This window comes from Dipodomys ordii, unplaced genomic scaffold (assembly GCF_000151885.1).
Source record: "Dipodomys ordii isolate 6190 unplaced genomic scaffold, Dord_2.0 Scaffold3, whole genome shotgun sequence".
NCBI classification, from domain to species: domain Eukaryota; kingdom Metazoa; phylum Chordata; class Mammalia; order Rodentia; family Heteromyidae; genus Dipodomys; species Dipodomys ordii.
The window spans coordinates 33671563-33687152 of NW_012267219.1; the positions used below are offsets into that span (position 1 = coordinate 33671563).

The window sequence follows — 15590 nt, forward strand, 5'->3', positions numbered from 1 at the left end:
AGTCACAAACACACTTTAACCTTCACAAGGCAAATTGTTATTATCTTGGTCTATAAAGCTTATGAAGTCTACAAACTTTGACAATACAACTATTTCTTCCAAACTGGTTGATATGTATATTTCTTTCCTTTTGCTTAGTGTAAGCTGTTCCCTCATGAAAGTATCTTTCGCTATTGAAGAAGATCAGAGGCTGGGAATGTTGGCTTAATGTTAGAGTGCTTGCCTAGCATGGATGAAGCCCTGGGTTCAATTCCTCAGTACCACATACACAGAAAAAGCTGAAGTGGCACTATGGCTCAAGTAGTAGGGTTCTAACCTTGAGCAAAAGCAGCTCAGGGACAGTGACCAGGCCCTGAGTTCAAGCCCTAGGACTAGCAAAAATAAATAAATAAATAGAAGATCAATATATAGAACTGTCAGATTTTTCTTCTTCAGAAGACAAACAAGATGTAGTCTTGAAGCTGGGGGCTACAGGGGAAGAATATTTAGAAGAGACCACATGAAGGTGACTCTGTATGGTCCCAGCTTTTTGTAACACTGATTTCGTTGTTATTATTATGAGACTGGGGTTTGAACTCAGGGCCTTGAGCTTGCTTGGCTTCCTTACTCAGGGTTCATGCCCAACTCCTTGAGCTTATGCCTCTAGCCCTGCTTTTTCTGGGTAGTTAAAGTCTTTTGGACCTTTCTGCCTGGGCTAGCTTCCAACTATGAACTTCCAGATCTCAGCCTCCTAAGTAACTAGGATTGCAGGCATGAACTGCTTGTTCCCAGCTTGGCTAATATTTTAAGCAAAACTCTGAGTGTAATTTATATATATACAAGATGGGGCCCAGTGCTAGTTCATTTCTGTAATCCTAGGCACTTAGGAGGCTGAGATCTGAGGATCATGTTTTGAAGTCATACCAGACAGAAAAATCGCCAGACTTGACTCTCCAATTAACCAGCAAAAAGCTGGAAGGAAGTGTGGTTCAAGTGGTGGAATGCCAGCCTTAGAGAAAAAGCTAAGTAAGAACACAAGTCTCTGAGTTTAAGTCCCAGTTCTAGTTAAAAAAAAAAAAGAATTTAAGGTCAGCAGCCAGAGAGAACACAGAGAATTCTAGACAGGCCCAAGATCAGCACGCCATGCAGAGGAATAAACAGCACGAGCCGTTAGCAATGTTAATAAAATACTTGTGAAGTCTAGAAAATTGGGTGGGACCTCAGTCTTTATACCTGCCCTGGAAGATGAGTATATCATTATTCCTATTTCACAAATTAGGAAAGTAAGACCTGGAGAGTTTTATAATTTGCTGAAGGGTACACAGCTATTAAATAGCCAAGGTACAAATATAGCTCCCAGAGCTTCAGGGCATACAGTCATAATCAATATTCTGTGTCTTTCATATTGGAGACCTAGTTCCAGTACTTCTTTAATTCTGAGGTGTTGGGCAAATAAAATGTTTAGCTCCTCTATTCAAAAAGTAAGGATCACCGTGTGCTGGTGGCTCACGCCTGTAATCCTAGCTACTCAGGAGGCTGAGATCTGAGAATCGTAGTTCAAAGCCAGCCCAGGCAGAAAAGTCTGAGGGACTTTTATCACCAGAAACCTGGAAGTAGCACTGTGGTTCAAAGTGGTAAAGTGCTAGCCTTGAGCAAAAAGAGTGTCCACGGACTGCACCCAAACTCTGAAGTTAAGCCCCATGACCACCACCACCACCACGACCACCACCAACAACAACAATAACAATAACAACAACAAAAAGAGGATCATATTACTTACCTTGGTATAGTGATTAAGGGATGTAATAATATTGTTCTGAGTTGTGTCTTGCAAAGTGAAGGAGGTGGATTTTGGCTGTTTTTCACCCACCTGCTACCTAAGGTAGTAATGTTTTCCAACCTTGCCTGTAATAGATTAGGTTATTTTCATGCTTATGATGTTGACAAAAAAATCTGGAGGGCAGGGAATGTGGCTTAGTGGTAGAGTGCTTCCCTAGTATGCATGAAGCCCTGGGTTCCACTTCTCAGCACCACATAAACAGAAAAAGCTGGAAGTGGCCCTGTAGCTCAAGTGGTAGAGTGCTGGCCTTGAGCAAAAGAAGCTCAGGGACAGTGCCCAGGCTCTGCATTCAAGCTCCAGGGCTGGCAAAAAAAAAATAAGGAAAGGAATGAAAGAAAGAAAAAGAAGGAAGGAGAGAAAGAAAGAGAGAGAGAGAGAGAAAGAAAGAAAGAAAGAAAGAAAGAAAAAAAGAAAGAAAGAAAGAGAAAGAAAGAAAGAACAAGAGAGAGCAGGGAAGGAGGGAGGGAGGGAAGGAGGGAAAGAAGGAAGATGGAATGAAGGAAGGAAGGAGGAAAGGAAGGAAAGAAAATCTGGTGACAACCTGACTTTTCTCTTCTACTTCTTCTGTCTTTTTAGGGTAAACCCAGACCAGAATTAACTTGGAAAAAGGATGGTGAAGAGATTGATAAGAATCAAATAAACATTCGCAACTCTGAGACTGATACAATCATATTTATCAGAAAAGCAGAGAGGAGCCACTCTGGGAAATACGATCTGCAGGTCAAAGTGGACAAATATGTGGAAAATGCATCCATTGACATCCAGATCGTGGGTAAGTTTGGAGAAAGGAACTAGAATATTCTATCAAAATAGTAAGGTGATTGTCCTTGTCACTAAAGGGATATTGGCTTTACATACAATTCTTTCTTCTTCTTCTTCTTCTTCTTCTTCTTATTATTATTATTATTATTATTATTATTATATTATTATTACTATTGGTGGTGGTGGTGGTTGTGGGGCTTGAACTCAGGGCCTGGGAGCTGTCCCTGAGGTCTTTCACTCAAAGCTAGTGCTCTACCACTTTGAGCCACACCTCCACTTCCAGTTTTCTGGTGGTTAATTGGAGGTAAGTTGCATGGACTTTCCAATGAAAAATATTTCACTAAACAGACAAAAGATGAACCTAAACAAAGTTAAACACTAGATGGGCTGTACCTTCAGGGCTAGATAGTGTTTTAAAAAAAGGTAAATGCAAGTTCATTTGTACTTTTACCCAAGTTAGTGGAATGGATGAAGCATAGATACCTTGTGAGTACTCCCCTCTTTCTTGCACTATACTTTTCTACAGTTCTATAATTGTTGAAATGTCTCAAGAAATAAACTGGAGAGCCAGGTGCAATGGTTCATATCTGTAATCCCAGAACTCGGGAGGCTAAGGCAAGAACATTGTGAATTTGACTCAGCTTGGGGTATTTACTGAGACTCTGTCTCAAAACAAAATTTAAAAAAGCCCTAAAAACTAAAAATGGAAAATAGGAAGAAAGGAAGGGAGGGAGGGAGGTTGCAAGGGAAGGAAGGAAGAAAGGAAGGAAGGAGGGAAGGAAGGAAGAAAGATGGGAAGAAAGGAAGGAAGGAGGGAAGGAAGGAAGAAAGGAAGGAAGGAAGAAAGGAAGGAAGGCAGACAGGCAGGCAGGCAGGCAGGCAGGCAAGAGCAGAGTTAGGAGAAGCCTTGTTTCCAATCACTTTTATGATCATATTTTAGTAAATCTGTTGAAACTTGAGGGTCTCTTGCCAAGGGGACACCTTTGGTCCACCTCTCTTTGGGTGTGAGGCGGTGCTCTTGAACCAAGGCACTCTTTTCCCTCCGGCTCTACCATTTTGGAATATGTTGGGAGGAATGTAAGGCTGCTTGGTGCTCTGGTGTGGCTCCATTCTAGAAGAAGTGTGGAATCTTGACGTAACAGGGAGCAGAGTGACCTCATAGTGATATCATGGATTTCTCCTCTAGACCGCCCAGGCCCACCCCAAGCTGTGACTATTGAAGATGTCTGGGGAGAGAACGTTGCTCTGACATGGACACCACCAAAGGATGATGGGAATGCTGCCATCACTGGGTACACAATCCAGAAGGCTGACAAGAAGAGCATGGTAAGGTCTGGCTATCTCTGCTTCTGCCACAGGGGCAAAGTCATATTTCATCAGAGATAACATAGGTGGGGGCCATGGATCACTGATACACAAGGATAGAAGGTAGGAGATCTGGGCCTCAGAGCTGGGCTGGAGTCTGCACATTGCCACTCAGACACAAGTACCTAACCAAATATTTGACCTTTTGGATTCCATTTTCCATATGTATGAAATGTAGAAGACAGAATTCTTTCTCTTGGTGATTCTAAAGCAGCAACTGCAAATGCTCACTCAAACTCCAAAAATTCATTCATTCATTCATTCATTCAGTGCCTATGTAGTCAGTCTGGATTCTAAGATTCATACTTATACAAGTATTTCTCTTTGTGAAATAAATGTTGGATATTGTGGATTTATAGCTTCAAAAAAAAGAGAAAAAGATAACAGCTATGAAAGAAAGTTTCAAAAAGTCACAGCATGTGAAATGTTCTGAGGAAGAAAACAGCTTAGTATGTTCAGGAAACAACCCAGGTAAGTATGAATTAGTGTAACCTCCATTTTATAAATGAGGAAACTGAGACTCAGAAAAGATCAGTGGCTTATTAGAAGAGCACCAGAATTTGAATGTCCAACTCTTGAATCAGAATCCATTCTCGCTTACCTAGAAGTGAAGGAATGGCTAGAAGAATACTGAGACATGGGGCTGGGAAAGTGGCTCAGCGGTTGAGTGCTTGCCTTGCATGCCTGAGGCCCTGAGTTTGATTCTTTAGCACCACATAAGCAGAAAAAGCCAGAAGTAGTGCTGTGGCTCAAGTGGTAGAGCGCAGCTTTGAGCTTTGAGCTGAGGAACAGTGGTCAGGCCCAGAGTTCAGGCCCCACAACTGCAAAAAAAAAAAAAAAAAAGAATACTCAGACACACAGCATGTATGGCCCAAAGCAATCTTAAGGTATCATACTGACTGATACTGATAGAAAGTCTTTATGCGTCTACTTTAGATCTCAATGAGAACGTTGGAAGTTACATAGCATCCACAGAAGGGCAAGGGCTGAACAGGCAGTCTTGAGTGACAGGCAGGGATTTCAAGCTGTTTCTTTCTTAGCACAGCTTTTGTTACCTTGGTACATATTACACATTAAAATAAGACTTGGGCCAGGCACTCTTGGCTCATGCCTCCAATGCTAGCTACTCAGGAGGCCGAGATCCAAAGATCACAGTTTAAAGCTAGTTTAGGCAGAAAAGTCTGTGAGACTCTTATCTCCAATAATCTACTCAGAAAAAGCCAGAAGTGGTGCTGTGGCTCAAGTGGTAGAGCACTAGCCTTGAGGAAAAGAAGCTCAGGGACAGTGCCCAGGACCTGAGTTCAAGCCCCAGGCCCAACAACAACAAAGTTGGGCACTAAAATACTTTGTTCTACAAAAGATGCATTCATGGATAGGTAAGTGGATAGATAAGAGACACTATATGGCTATAAAGAAAGTAATGGCATTACAAGATGACATCTAGAGTATATGAACCTGGCTAGGAATGTGGCTCAGTTGAACAGTGCTTGCCTAGCATGTGTGAAGCCCTGAGTTCCATTCCTAGGTACCACATAAACAGAAAAAGCCAAAAATGGGGCTGGGGATGTAGCTTAGTGGGTAAAGTGCTTGTCTAGCACTCTGAGGCCCTAGGTTTGATTCCTTAGTACCACATAAACAAAAATAAATAAAATTGTGGTTTTTAAAACCAGAAGTGGCACTGTGGCTCAAGTGGTAGAGGGCTAGCCTTGAACAAATGAAGTTCAGGGACAGGGCCCAGGCCCAGAGTTCAAACCCCAGGACTGGCAAAAACATAAAAATAAAAAATAGAGCGTATGAACCTAGTAAGAAAATGAAGAGTACATTACATAGTCAAGTGAAGGCCAATTCTAAAGCATTAAGCCAATGAAGTGTTCATTGTGATTGCTCTCCATATGACACTTAATGAATGTAATAAAGCTTCCTTCTTTATTCCAATGAACAGGTGGGCAAGTTGTGATTTTCTTGAAAGGTGTTCTTGTTTGTTGCTTTCAGGAGTGGTTCACTGTCATTGAGCATTATCACAGAACCAATGCCACCATTACTGAGCTGGTCATAGGGAATGAATATTACTTCCGGGTCTTTGCAGAGAACATGTGTGGTCTCAGTGAGGATGCGACAATGACTAAAGAGAGCGCTGTGATCGCCAAGGACGGTGAGTCCGGAGGGGCGGGGCTGGCGCTTGAAAACCCTGGTGGATGAAAAATGGACACCACACAAAGAAGGGGTGTGGTGAAAAAGAGTAAGAAAATAGCCAACCCCAGGGCTGGGAAGGTGGCTCAGTGGTAGAGTGCTTGCCTGGCATGCACGAGGCCCTGGGTTCGATTCCTCAGCACCACATAAGCAGAAAAAGCTGGAAGTGGCGCTGTAGCAAAAGTAGTAGAGTGCTAGCCTTGAGCTGAAAAGCTGAGGGACAGCGCTCAGGCCCAGAGTTCAGGCCCCACGACTGACCAAAAAAAGGAAAAGAAAGAAAATAGCCAACCTCCATTGGAAAATTACATGTTCAAGGAAACTTGTAGTCTTAGAGGTACCTTTTTCTAGGGAAATTTTATTATTGTTGCATTTTAAAAATTATCTTCAAATAGTTGCACAAAGAGGTTTCAATCCACCATTCAGTTTATGAGTACAGCGCATCTTGATCAGTGTCACCCCTTTTACTCATTCTTCCCCATTTCTCCTTATTAGTACAAATTTGCAAATATAGCTTTAACTCATTCTCATTTCTGGGCAAATGGACCTATAAGAGACAAATGCCACAGAGACAGGGAAAAGGAGATCGTTTGGGGATTTCCTTCTGTTACTTTTATTTTTGAACATCTTCAGTATTTTCCATACATGGGATAGTTTCTGTAGAGGAAGAAAAAGGTAACATATCTTTATGATTTCATTTTTATTATAAATCACTCTCCTAAAAACCTTCCTTGTAGTATTTTTACATTAGAACAAATATCTGATCGAAATATTTAGAAAGACAACAAAGTCCTCCCAGTATCCATTTCAGTGTCAGATCACCTCCCTGCCTTTCTGTCTCCAAGGTGACCAGCTACGCATGTGCGTCCTTCAGAATATATGTCATGTCATGTGGCATTTGCTCCTGTTTTCCTAACTTCAGGGAAGTTTCAATCAGGAATAAAGTATGCCAAGAATAATACATCCCCAGGCCAATTTGTATTTTATACATATTTTAATGCTATTTTTAAGGTAAAATCTACAAAAATCCAGTGTATGAAGACTTTGATTTCACGGAGGCACCTATGTTTACTCAGCCTTTGGTGAACACCTACGCCATAGCTGGTTATAACGCCACCCTGAACTGCAGCGTGAGAGGAAACCCCAAGGTACTGTGGCTTTCTATCCCATTATGTAAATCTTAAGAGTTGACCCTAAAGTTCCTCTTTTTTATTTGCCATTTTATAATAAAATATGTTCATTTAATTACATAAGCAAGCTAATATGCTAATAAAATATGTTCATTTAATTTCATAAGCAAGCATATAATTTTATAAGTAATCATATCAATGGCCCTTCTAATTGCTGTGGGGTGTGAGGGAAGTAGACTGTGATGTTGGTGGATAATCATACTAATACTATTCAAATGTACTAGTGGAATTGTTTATATTTCTTTATTAAAGGGTAGATCTTTTTTTTTCACTACTAGACATCAGATAAGTTTATTTCAGATGTGACAGCAATGATAAAATTGACAAGTTTAATTCTTAACTGCACCAAGTAAACTTAGCCATGTAAGTATTTTTAGAGTTATTCCCTCCAAAACCTTAGGGAGCTTTTCTTTTTCACCACCACACAACATAGTTTCCCAATAATTCTCGGTCTGGAGAACTTTCTTTTGGTGAGTAACAACTGCTCGAGAGATACTTCAGAGCTCCTTTCCCCCAAATGAAAACTGATCTGGACAAATTATATATTACATAGCTTTCACTACAGATTCTTTTCTTTCAAACCTAAATGCAAATACCATACAGTTCAATTTTAACCTATTTGTCCCAGTATAAACTGTCCTGAAAAACATGATATAAGTAGTGATCTTGCAGTTAATACAAACTGTTTCACCCCCAAAGATTATTTATCAAGATAACCAACTCAATAAGGAGTCTACTGACTCACAGGCACACATAGTGCCCAGATTCTACCCTCTTCCAAGGGGTAGATGCTAAGAAAAAGAAAAACACTTAATTTTAACCGAATTGAGAAGTGAGAAAATGGAAGCAATATTGTTTCACCTGAAAAATTAAGTGGCCATCTTGATGCATCAAGAGTCCTGTAAATGATTAAATAACAATTACACTATAGTGAAAAACAGAATATAAATGTGCTTTGGTAAGGGCTCAGAGAGTTAGATGGGAGAGATTACATCTGTCATATTGTCATTTAAAATAAAAAATAACATGGCATCTATAACATAAATGCATGCACACATATATGCATACGCACACACATATGCCTATGTATGCAAAACATCCCTGAATGACAGTTTCCCTATGCATATTTTGAAAAGAAATAGGGAAGCTAAAGGGAGAAGCCACATGAAGCACAAGAGGAAGATGCTAGCCAGCATGCAAATGGAAGTCCTGTTAGTACATTCAAGCAGGAAGGATAAGGAAGCAGATGGAAAATTTCACCTATAGCTTAGGAACAAGTTCAGATCTGTTTCAGTCTGGGAGTCCTGTCATTTCACCTTGTGGCGTTAAAGCTTCAGAAAGGAATATGGCTGAGGAAAGAGGGTAGTGAGTGAAAAGCCTCTGAGAATTAAGGGATGAGCCTCAAGAAATGCTCCTATTTGAAAGGTAAAAAGAATTGGGCACTGGTGGTTCACATCTAGCTACTCAGGAGCCTAAGACCTGGAAGACGGAAGTTCACTGTCAGCTTAGGCAGTTTGAGACTCCATCTTGGGTTACCTAGCAAAAAGCCAGTTTGGAGGAATAGATCAAGTTAGTAGAGTGCCAGAGTGTGAGGTGCTGAGTTTAAATTGTAGTACTAGCATACTAGTTAACGAATTAATCAACAATACTGAAGCCGAACACTGATGGCACATGCCTGTAACCCTAGCTACTTAAGAGGCTGAGATCTGAGGATTGCGGAACCACCAGAAAACCAGAAGTAGAGCTGTGTCTCAAAGTGGGAGAGCGCTAGAGTTGAGCAAAAAAGTTCAGAGACAGAGCCCAGGCCATGATTTCAAGCCCTATAACTGACCAAAAGGATTGAGAGACAGAAGGAGGAAGAGGAATATGTGAAAAAAAAAACCAAAAAGATGCCATGTCTAGGTTCTGAGAAAGGTCAACTAATATGAAAAGTAGAATTGTAGAGAGAATGTAGAGTGTGTGTGTGTTTAGAGGGACAGTGTAGACAAAGGGAGTGAAGAGTCAGTGATTACAAACATAGATCAGGAGTCCAGAAAGGCGTTTCCTTCCTGACTACTTGAGTCACTAGTGATCTTGGATCACCTGCATGGAGCAAGTGCCCTCTCAAATGATGACAAATACAGAGGTCAGAAGGAGGTGACCTGAAATGCAGGTGTATACCACGTATACCTGCATCAGGAGAAAAAAGAAGTAGAAAAAGTCAGACAGTCACGACACCTTTTCACATTCTCTGAAAAATGCTCAGTGACACATAGTCTTTGAGAAGAGCTGGACCTTGGAGGTCGCTTTTTCAAGTCTGAAAAATAAAGTTACTAGACAAAATAGTGTATACTGCAGGTGCACTGATGTGAGGATTTAACAAACATCTTGCGCTGAACAGTAGATGTTCCAAACTTGTTCATCTTGTATAACTAGATGTTGCAGACCCATGTCGATCGAACTGAAATGTGCCTGACTCTGGGAAGTTTGTCCTAGAGCCTCTCGCTGCACAAACATGGCTTCACAACTGCTCATCTGCTTTCTTGCCAAACACTAAGCAGAATTTAATCCGAGGGAAACAGTTGCCTGGGTCGCAGTCTATTCTTCTTAGATGTGCTTTTCCTCTAAGCCACGCTTTTAAGTTCTGTCCCTGGATTTGACGATGGATCACAACAGGCAGGTTTCTGATTTCACTTTCTTCCATCTCAACTTCAGCCTAAAATAACCTGGATGAAAAACAAAGTGGCTATTGTGGATGACCCAAGGTACAGAATGTTCAGCAACCAGGGAGTCTGTACTCTGGAGATTCGCAAGCCTAGCCCCTATGATGGAGGCACTTACTGCTGCAAAGCTGTTAATGACCTTGGGACAGTGGAGATTGAATGCAAACTGGAGGTGAAAGGTATGCCATCCAAGGCCTCACACTAACTAAAGTTCGTCAGTCATTTACTGATGGTTCTTCATATGAAATCTGAACTGGTTGCCAAAATGTTTCAATTGGGGCAGGGACAATGGTAATGGGTGGGGGAGGGAAGGAATAGAGAGAGAAGGCAATTTTTTACATTCTCTTTGGCTCTGCTTTACTTGTTCAAGGATTTTGTTTTTGTCTTTTGAATTCTCCTTAACTAAAGCAATATTAATTTTGCTGAAATCTTGATAAAGTATTGAGCATGATGAGAGTAAATAAAGTCCAAAGGTTATGGCCTTGCTGACATAGCCCACCTTTAAAACAGGAGCCTACCACAAAACCAATATTGCAGTTAAGGAATTTGCATCATTCTTTTTTACTAAGTTAACTAATCTGTGGAATCTTTTTTTACATTTTTATGGGTTGGTTTGTTATTTATTATGGGTTGGTTTGTTAAGTTATTGAGTGGTATCATACCCATAGACTATAGTGTATATATATATCACAAAATTGCCAACCAGAGAATGTCTATGTATAGGTAAACATTTCATTTCAGAAATGTGGCAACCTAATCCAAGAAAACATATTGGATTTATATCGGAAAAATCTCAACATAGACTGCCGACCTTTTTTTTTTTTTTTGGTCAGTCATGAGGCTTGAACCAAGGGCCTGGCTCTGTCCTGCTCATTTGCTCAAGGCTATCACTCTACCACTTTAAGCCATAGCTCCTGGTTTTCTGGTAGTTAATTCAAGATAAGAGTTTCATGGACTTTGCTGCCTGGGTTGTTTTTGAACTACGATCCTCAGATCTCAACCTCCTGAGTGGCTAGGATTACAGATGTGAGCCACCAGTGCCAGGCATAAATTGCTATCCTAATCAATTTTCTTATTAATTGACTCTGTCTTATTCTGAATTTATTCTTTATTTTTATTTTATATTTTAGGTCAGTTGTGGGGCCTGAACTCTGGGCCTGGGCACTGCCCCTTAGTTCTTCAGCTCAAGGCTAGTGCTCTACCACTTAGCCACAGTGCCACATTCTGGCTTTTTCTGCTTATGTGGTACTAAGGAATTGAACCCAGGGCCTCATGCATGCAAGGCAAGCACTCTACCACTGAACCACTTCCCAGCCCCTGAATTTATTCTTGATAAAACCCTACTTTAAGACATGGTAGAACTCCTACAGAAAATCATCACTTTGAGATAATAGTGACATGATCCTACTGTGTTTTCTATCATTCCTAACTATATTAAACTGTTAGTCTATGTTAATCAAGGTCTTTTTCCTACCTCTTGGCAATGAGGAATTACCATCTCATAGCTGGAAAGAAGACTTTGTAAATATCTATTGAGAAAAAACATAATAAATATTTAGGGTATTTTTTTTAGTTTTCTAATTCTAAATTTAATGTAGCTATGGCACAAGAAAGTTCTTGAACAAGGCAATATCCTTTTATAAATTTTCTTTTTGTCTTAGGATTTCTATTAGTCCTAGGCATATGATGTAGTAGGTACATAATTGAGTAATAGAAAAAAGTTACTTGTATCTCATAAGGTATATGATATCTTTAGAAAATTTCAAACTATACCATTGGTTTAGTTCCTACATATTTAAACACTGTGGCCTTAAGCTTCTAATTGGCTCTAAATGATGAATAAGGTAATATTTGCACATCTGTTTTCAGATTTCCTGGTCTCATTAGTTCCAAGGTATTATTGACACAAGTTTCAACATCCCCTAAACAACAACTGTGAAACTACTACATAGTTATGCTTTGAAAAGTACTAAAGGTTGTCATTGGCATAAAATGATTCTTTTATAAGTGGTTTGATATTTAGGGCCTTACATAAACGCAAACAATGTTATGTTTATAGCTGTAATATTATATAGAGTTAATTGTGTGTATAGTAATTGAATCAAATACTAGAGTAATAATAGAATACTGTATTCTAATATATAAGTTCATGATGAATTACCAACTGTGCTTTGTTGCCAAAAGTTTTTGCTCCTAAAAAGTAAAGCCAAGATTATTTAATATCACAATGGTTTCTGCTAAAAGGTTTCTGATAAGAACTGTGTTAAAAGGTAAGAATGCCAAGTGAGAATAAATAAATACTGGTACACATATTCTAATTCTGCAGTGATATATCAAGGAGTAAATACCCCTGGACAACCAGTCTTCCTGGAGGGGCAGCAACAGGTTTACAAAACTCATATCCCACTGGATATTTCTACTTTCTGTTCCATTCCTCTTACATGAAACGCACTTTGCATGTAAAGCTTGACTTTCTTTTTGCTTTTAATTGTATTTCTTAGCAGCTCATGGCATACGATGTTTATGCCATGAACAATGAAGGCCAAATTGTTCAAGGATATTAAGTCATACATTTTATTAGAAAATTAAACACTACACCACATGGCCCCCATAAAGAAAGCCAGAAAGCTACCTTGGAAGATTATCTCATTTTATATAGGACTGGGAAAGGAGGGCACTCAGTTCAACTTTTCATTTTTCAAAGGCAGAAAGATGTGTCTCTCCTATAAGATAATTTACAGCAGCTTCATGATGAAATTCTGAAACTAAGCATTTTAAACTTGTTAAATTGAAAAAAGAAAAGTAGCCTTGCATATTTGGTTGAGGGAGGATACAAAGAAACATAAATTATCTGAAACCTATTATATGTACAATTTTCTAATTACAAATTCATCAGTACAACATCTATAACCTATTTTGGACATTTTTAGGAAACCCAGTTTATTTGTTTATGAATATAAAAGGAAAGAAAAGTTTAGGATTCTCTACATGTGTTAATAAACCAGTTGTATCATACATGTGTAATTCATCCCATTTGGAAGAAGTAATAAGAGTTCTTCGGTGCTAGGTAAGCAAGTGATACAAACTCTAATGTAGATCTATATCTGAGTGACAGTATTGGGCTTCCTGGATTTCTAGAAGTAATGTCAGCTTTGAAGGGGAAAGAAATAAGAATTCTTCTTCTAAAGTTTTGTAGGTTACACAAAATAGTCACTTTGTAGCCTGAGTTTAAGACTTCCACAACTTGCACTCACTTACACCAGTGGTATATAATCAGTTCAGAATATACTAGTCTCAATAAGTACACTTGAAAATTTTGCCTTTTGGAATTCCAACATATATATATGAACACTAACATTTGGTATATTGTCTTTGTTTTTCTTTTGTTGAAAAACACGATATATATATGTTGTAGGGTGTTCTTTTTAAAGCTAATGGTTTGGAAGCTTTTTATAAATATTTATTCACTATACCATCAGATTCGCTTTGTCACTTATTCTGGCACAGTGGTTGTACATATTAATAAATTTTTTCATATTAATGACTCCTTTGAAGTGACTGGATCCTCACCTTTCCTTTAATGTGCTTTTATTTTCATATATCTTTCACATGACTAAGGATTAATGAAATCTATTCATTATCATCGTGACAATAATTTCATCTCCAACAAGTACTGAACTTTGGTGTAGCATTTTATTAATGCTTACAACTTCTTTCTCTCTCTCTCTCCCTCCTCTCTTTTCCTTAGTTGTAGCACAGTAAGGATTTTTGAATGTATATTGCCATCTAAGGTAAGCTTTCATATGGTTTGGCATATGAAGCTTATGACTGTCATAAGCCATACCAAGCCTGTGGAGTATGGCATGATTTTCATTCTGTGATACAATGAAAATAGACTCCCCCCCCCCAAATCACTAACTTTTGTAGCTCTCATTTGTACTCCCGTGTCTTGAGATTCACAGCTGTGTTTATTCACCACAACCTCCTGCTGACAGGAAGCATGTTGTTGCATGCAGTAGAGCATGAAGAAAAGCATTTAAGGTAGTGCATTCTGGATTCTTTGCATCAAGGAATGGACATGTTCTTAAGTGGCATTATTTCTACCATTATGTGACTTGAATTTTTTTTAAAGGAGAATGACTTTCTCAAATTTGCATTATTAAAGAAGTTTTAGAAATGTTGGAAGAGCATGCTGTTTTTGGTCTGGTCATGAATTTATTAGCAAGTAGTGAAATGCTTCATTAAAAAGGACTATGTAGTTTTGTGGTTAATGGGCTCTCTCCTGGGTGACATTTTTCTTTTTAAATATAATTCAGAAACTCTTAAGGTAGGTATGCAACATCGTTAGGTATTTCTGATAGCTTCAGAAGGGATAGACCAGTCTTAATATTTTATTTATTGATTTATTGTTTATTTTAAGATAGGGTCTCCCTATGTAGCCCAGGCTAGCTTCAAGCCATTGATTCTCCTGTCTCAGACTCCTGGAATGCTGGGATTACAAGCATGCACCACCATACCCAGCTTCAGTCTTTCTATTTTTAACAAAAGATTTCCATTTTTGTGCTTTTGACTGTTCATAAATGGCCAAAGTTAAAGGGAATGCCTATTTTAACTTCTCCAATATGCTTGAATCAAAACCTGTTGTGCTTAATTAGAACATTAGAGTAAGCTAGAAATCGATCTTCCCACTGACCCATTACAGAATGTGCATTTATTGTGTGCCATTTGGTCAGAAACTCGTAATCATCCATAGAAGACACAGTCACACAACCTTCTCAAGGAGCAATAAGTATCTCTGCCATTTCGGAGTTTAAAGTAAGATTAAACAATGGTAAGGGAAATAAATTGCTATGGATCTTCTGGGAACTTGCTTTACCTTCAGATGTCAAGTGCTTTGAAACCTAAGTGAACTAAAACCAGGAAGAGATTTCCACGGAAGGACTAAATGAATGTAGGAATAGAGTGAGTCACTCCAGGCAGATAGTCCCATACAATTATTGCATCCATTTTCCATATAGAGGGTTTTGATTTTTCCCCCTCCTTTCCTTTCTGTCCCTTTCAGGTGGGCTGTCCTTCTGCAGGCTCCTCTTGCAAGGTGTACCTCCAAACATAATTAATTCATATCTGCGAGACTTACAATCCAGCAACCCCGAGGAATACTGACAGCAAGGCACTGACTCTCAAACCTCTGCTGCTTTGAAATCTGGTTGAAAACAAGAAAACTTGGTTTCTGGTTTCCAACCACACCCTGTGTGGTCATTTTCTTTCTTCCTAATGTTAAAGAGAAATATAATAATAATGTTTGCACAGATTGCCTAAATAAAAAAATTGCAAACCAATCTCATTTGTAGTCAGTGCTTGGGTTATTTTGGGTCTGTGTTTAATCACTGAATTTGACACACAAAAAAGTGCAAACTAGAGAATACAGAAAGGCAGTTGTTTTAGTTTAAAATCGTCGTAGATTCTTTTTTTCCCCTCTTTTCCAGAGGAGAAATCTAGTACAAAACTGAGTGTCTGTGCCTCACACTTGTAATCCTAACTACTCAGGAAGTTGAGCTCTGAGGA

General features: G+C 39.1%; 1 protein-coding gene across 1 annotated transcript in view; it reads left to right on the forward strand.

The window, feature by feature from the left end:
- The window catches only part of Mybpc1 (myosin binding protein C, slow type), a 72784-nt gene extending 57449 nt beyond the window's left edge, over positions 1–15335 (forward strand). The window contains exons 25-31 of the mRNA XM_013019039.1: positions 2396–2591; positions 3768–3907; positions 5939–6098; positions 7145–7281; positions 10018–10204; positions 12352–12410; positions 15088–15335. Of these exons, the coding sequence (XP_012874493.1) occupies positions 2396–2591; positions 3768–3907; positions 5939–6098; positions 7145–7281; positions 10018–10204; positions 12352–12410; positions 15088–15138 (930 nt within the window). The 3' untranslated portion in view covers positions 15139–15335. The remainder of the gene's footprint in view (positions 1–2395; positions 2592–3767; positions 3908–5938; positions 6099–7144; positions 7282–10017; positions 10205–12351; positions 12411–15087) is intronic.
- The last annotated feature ends 255 nt before the right edge of the window (positions 15336–15590 follow it).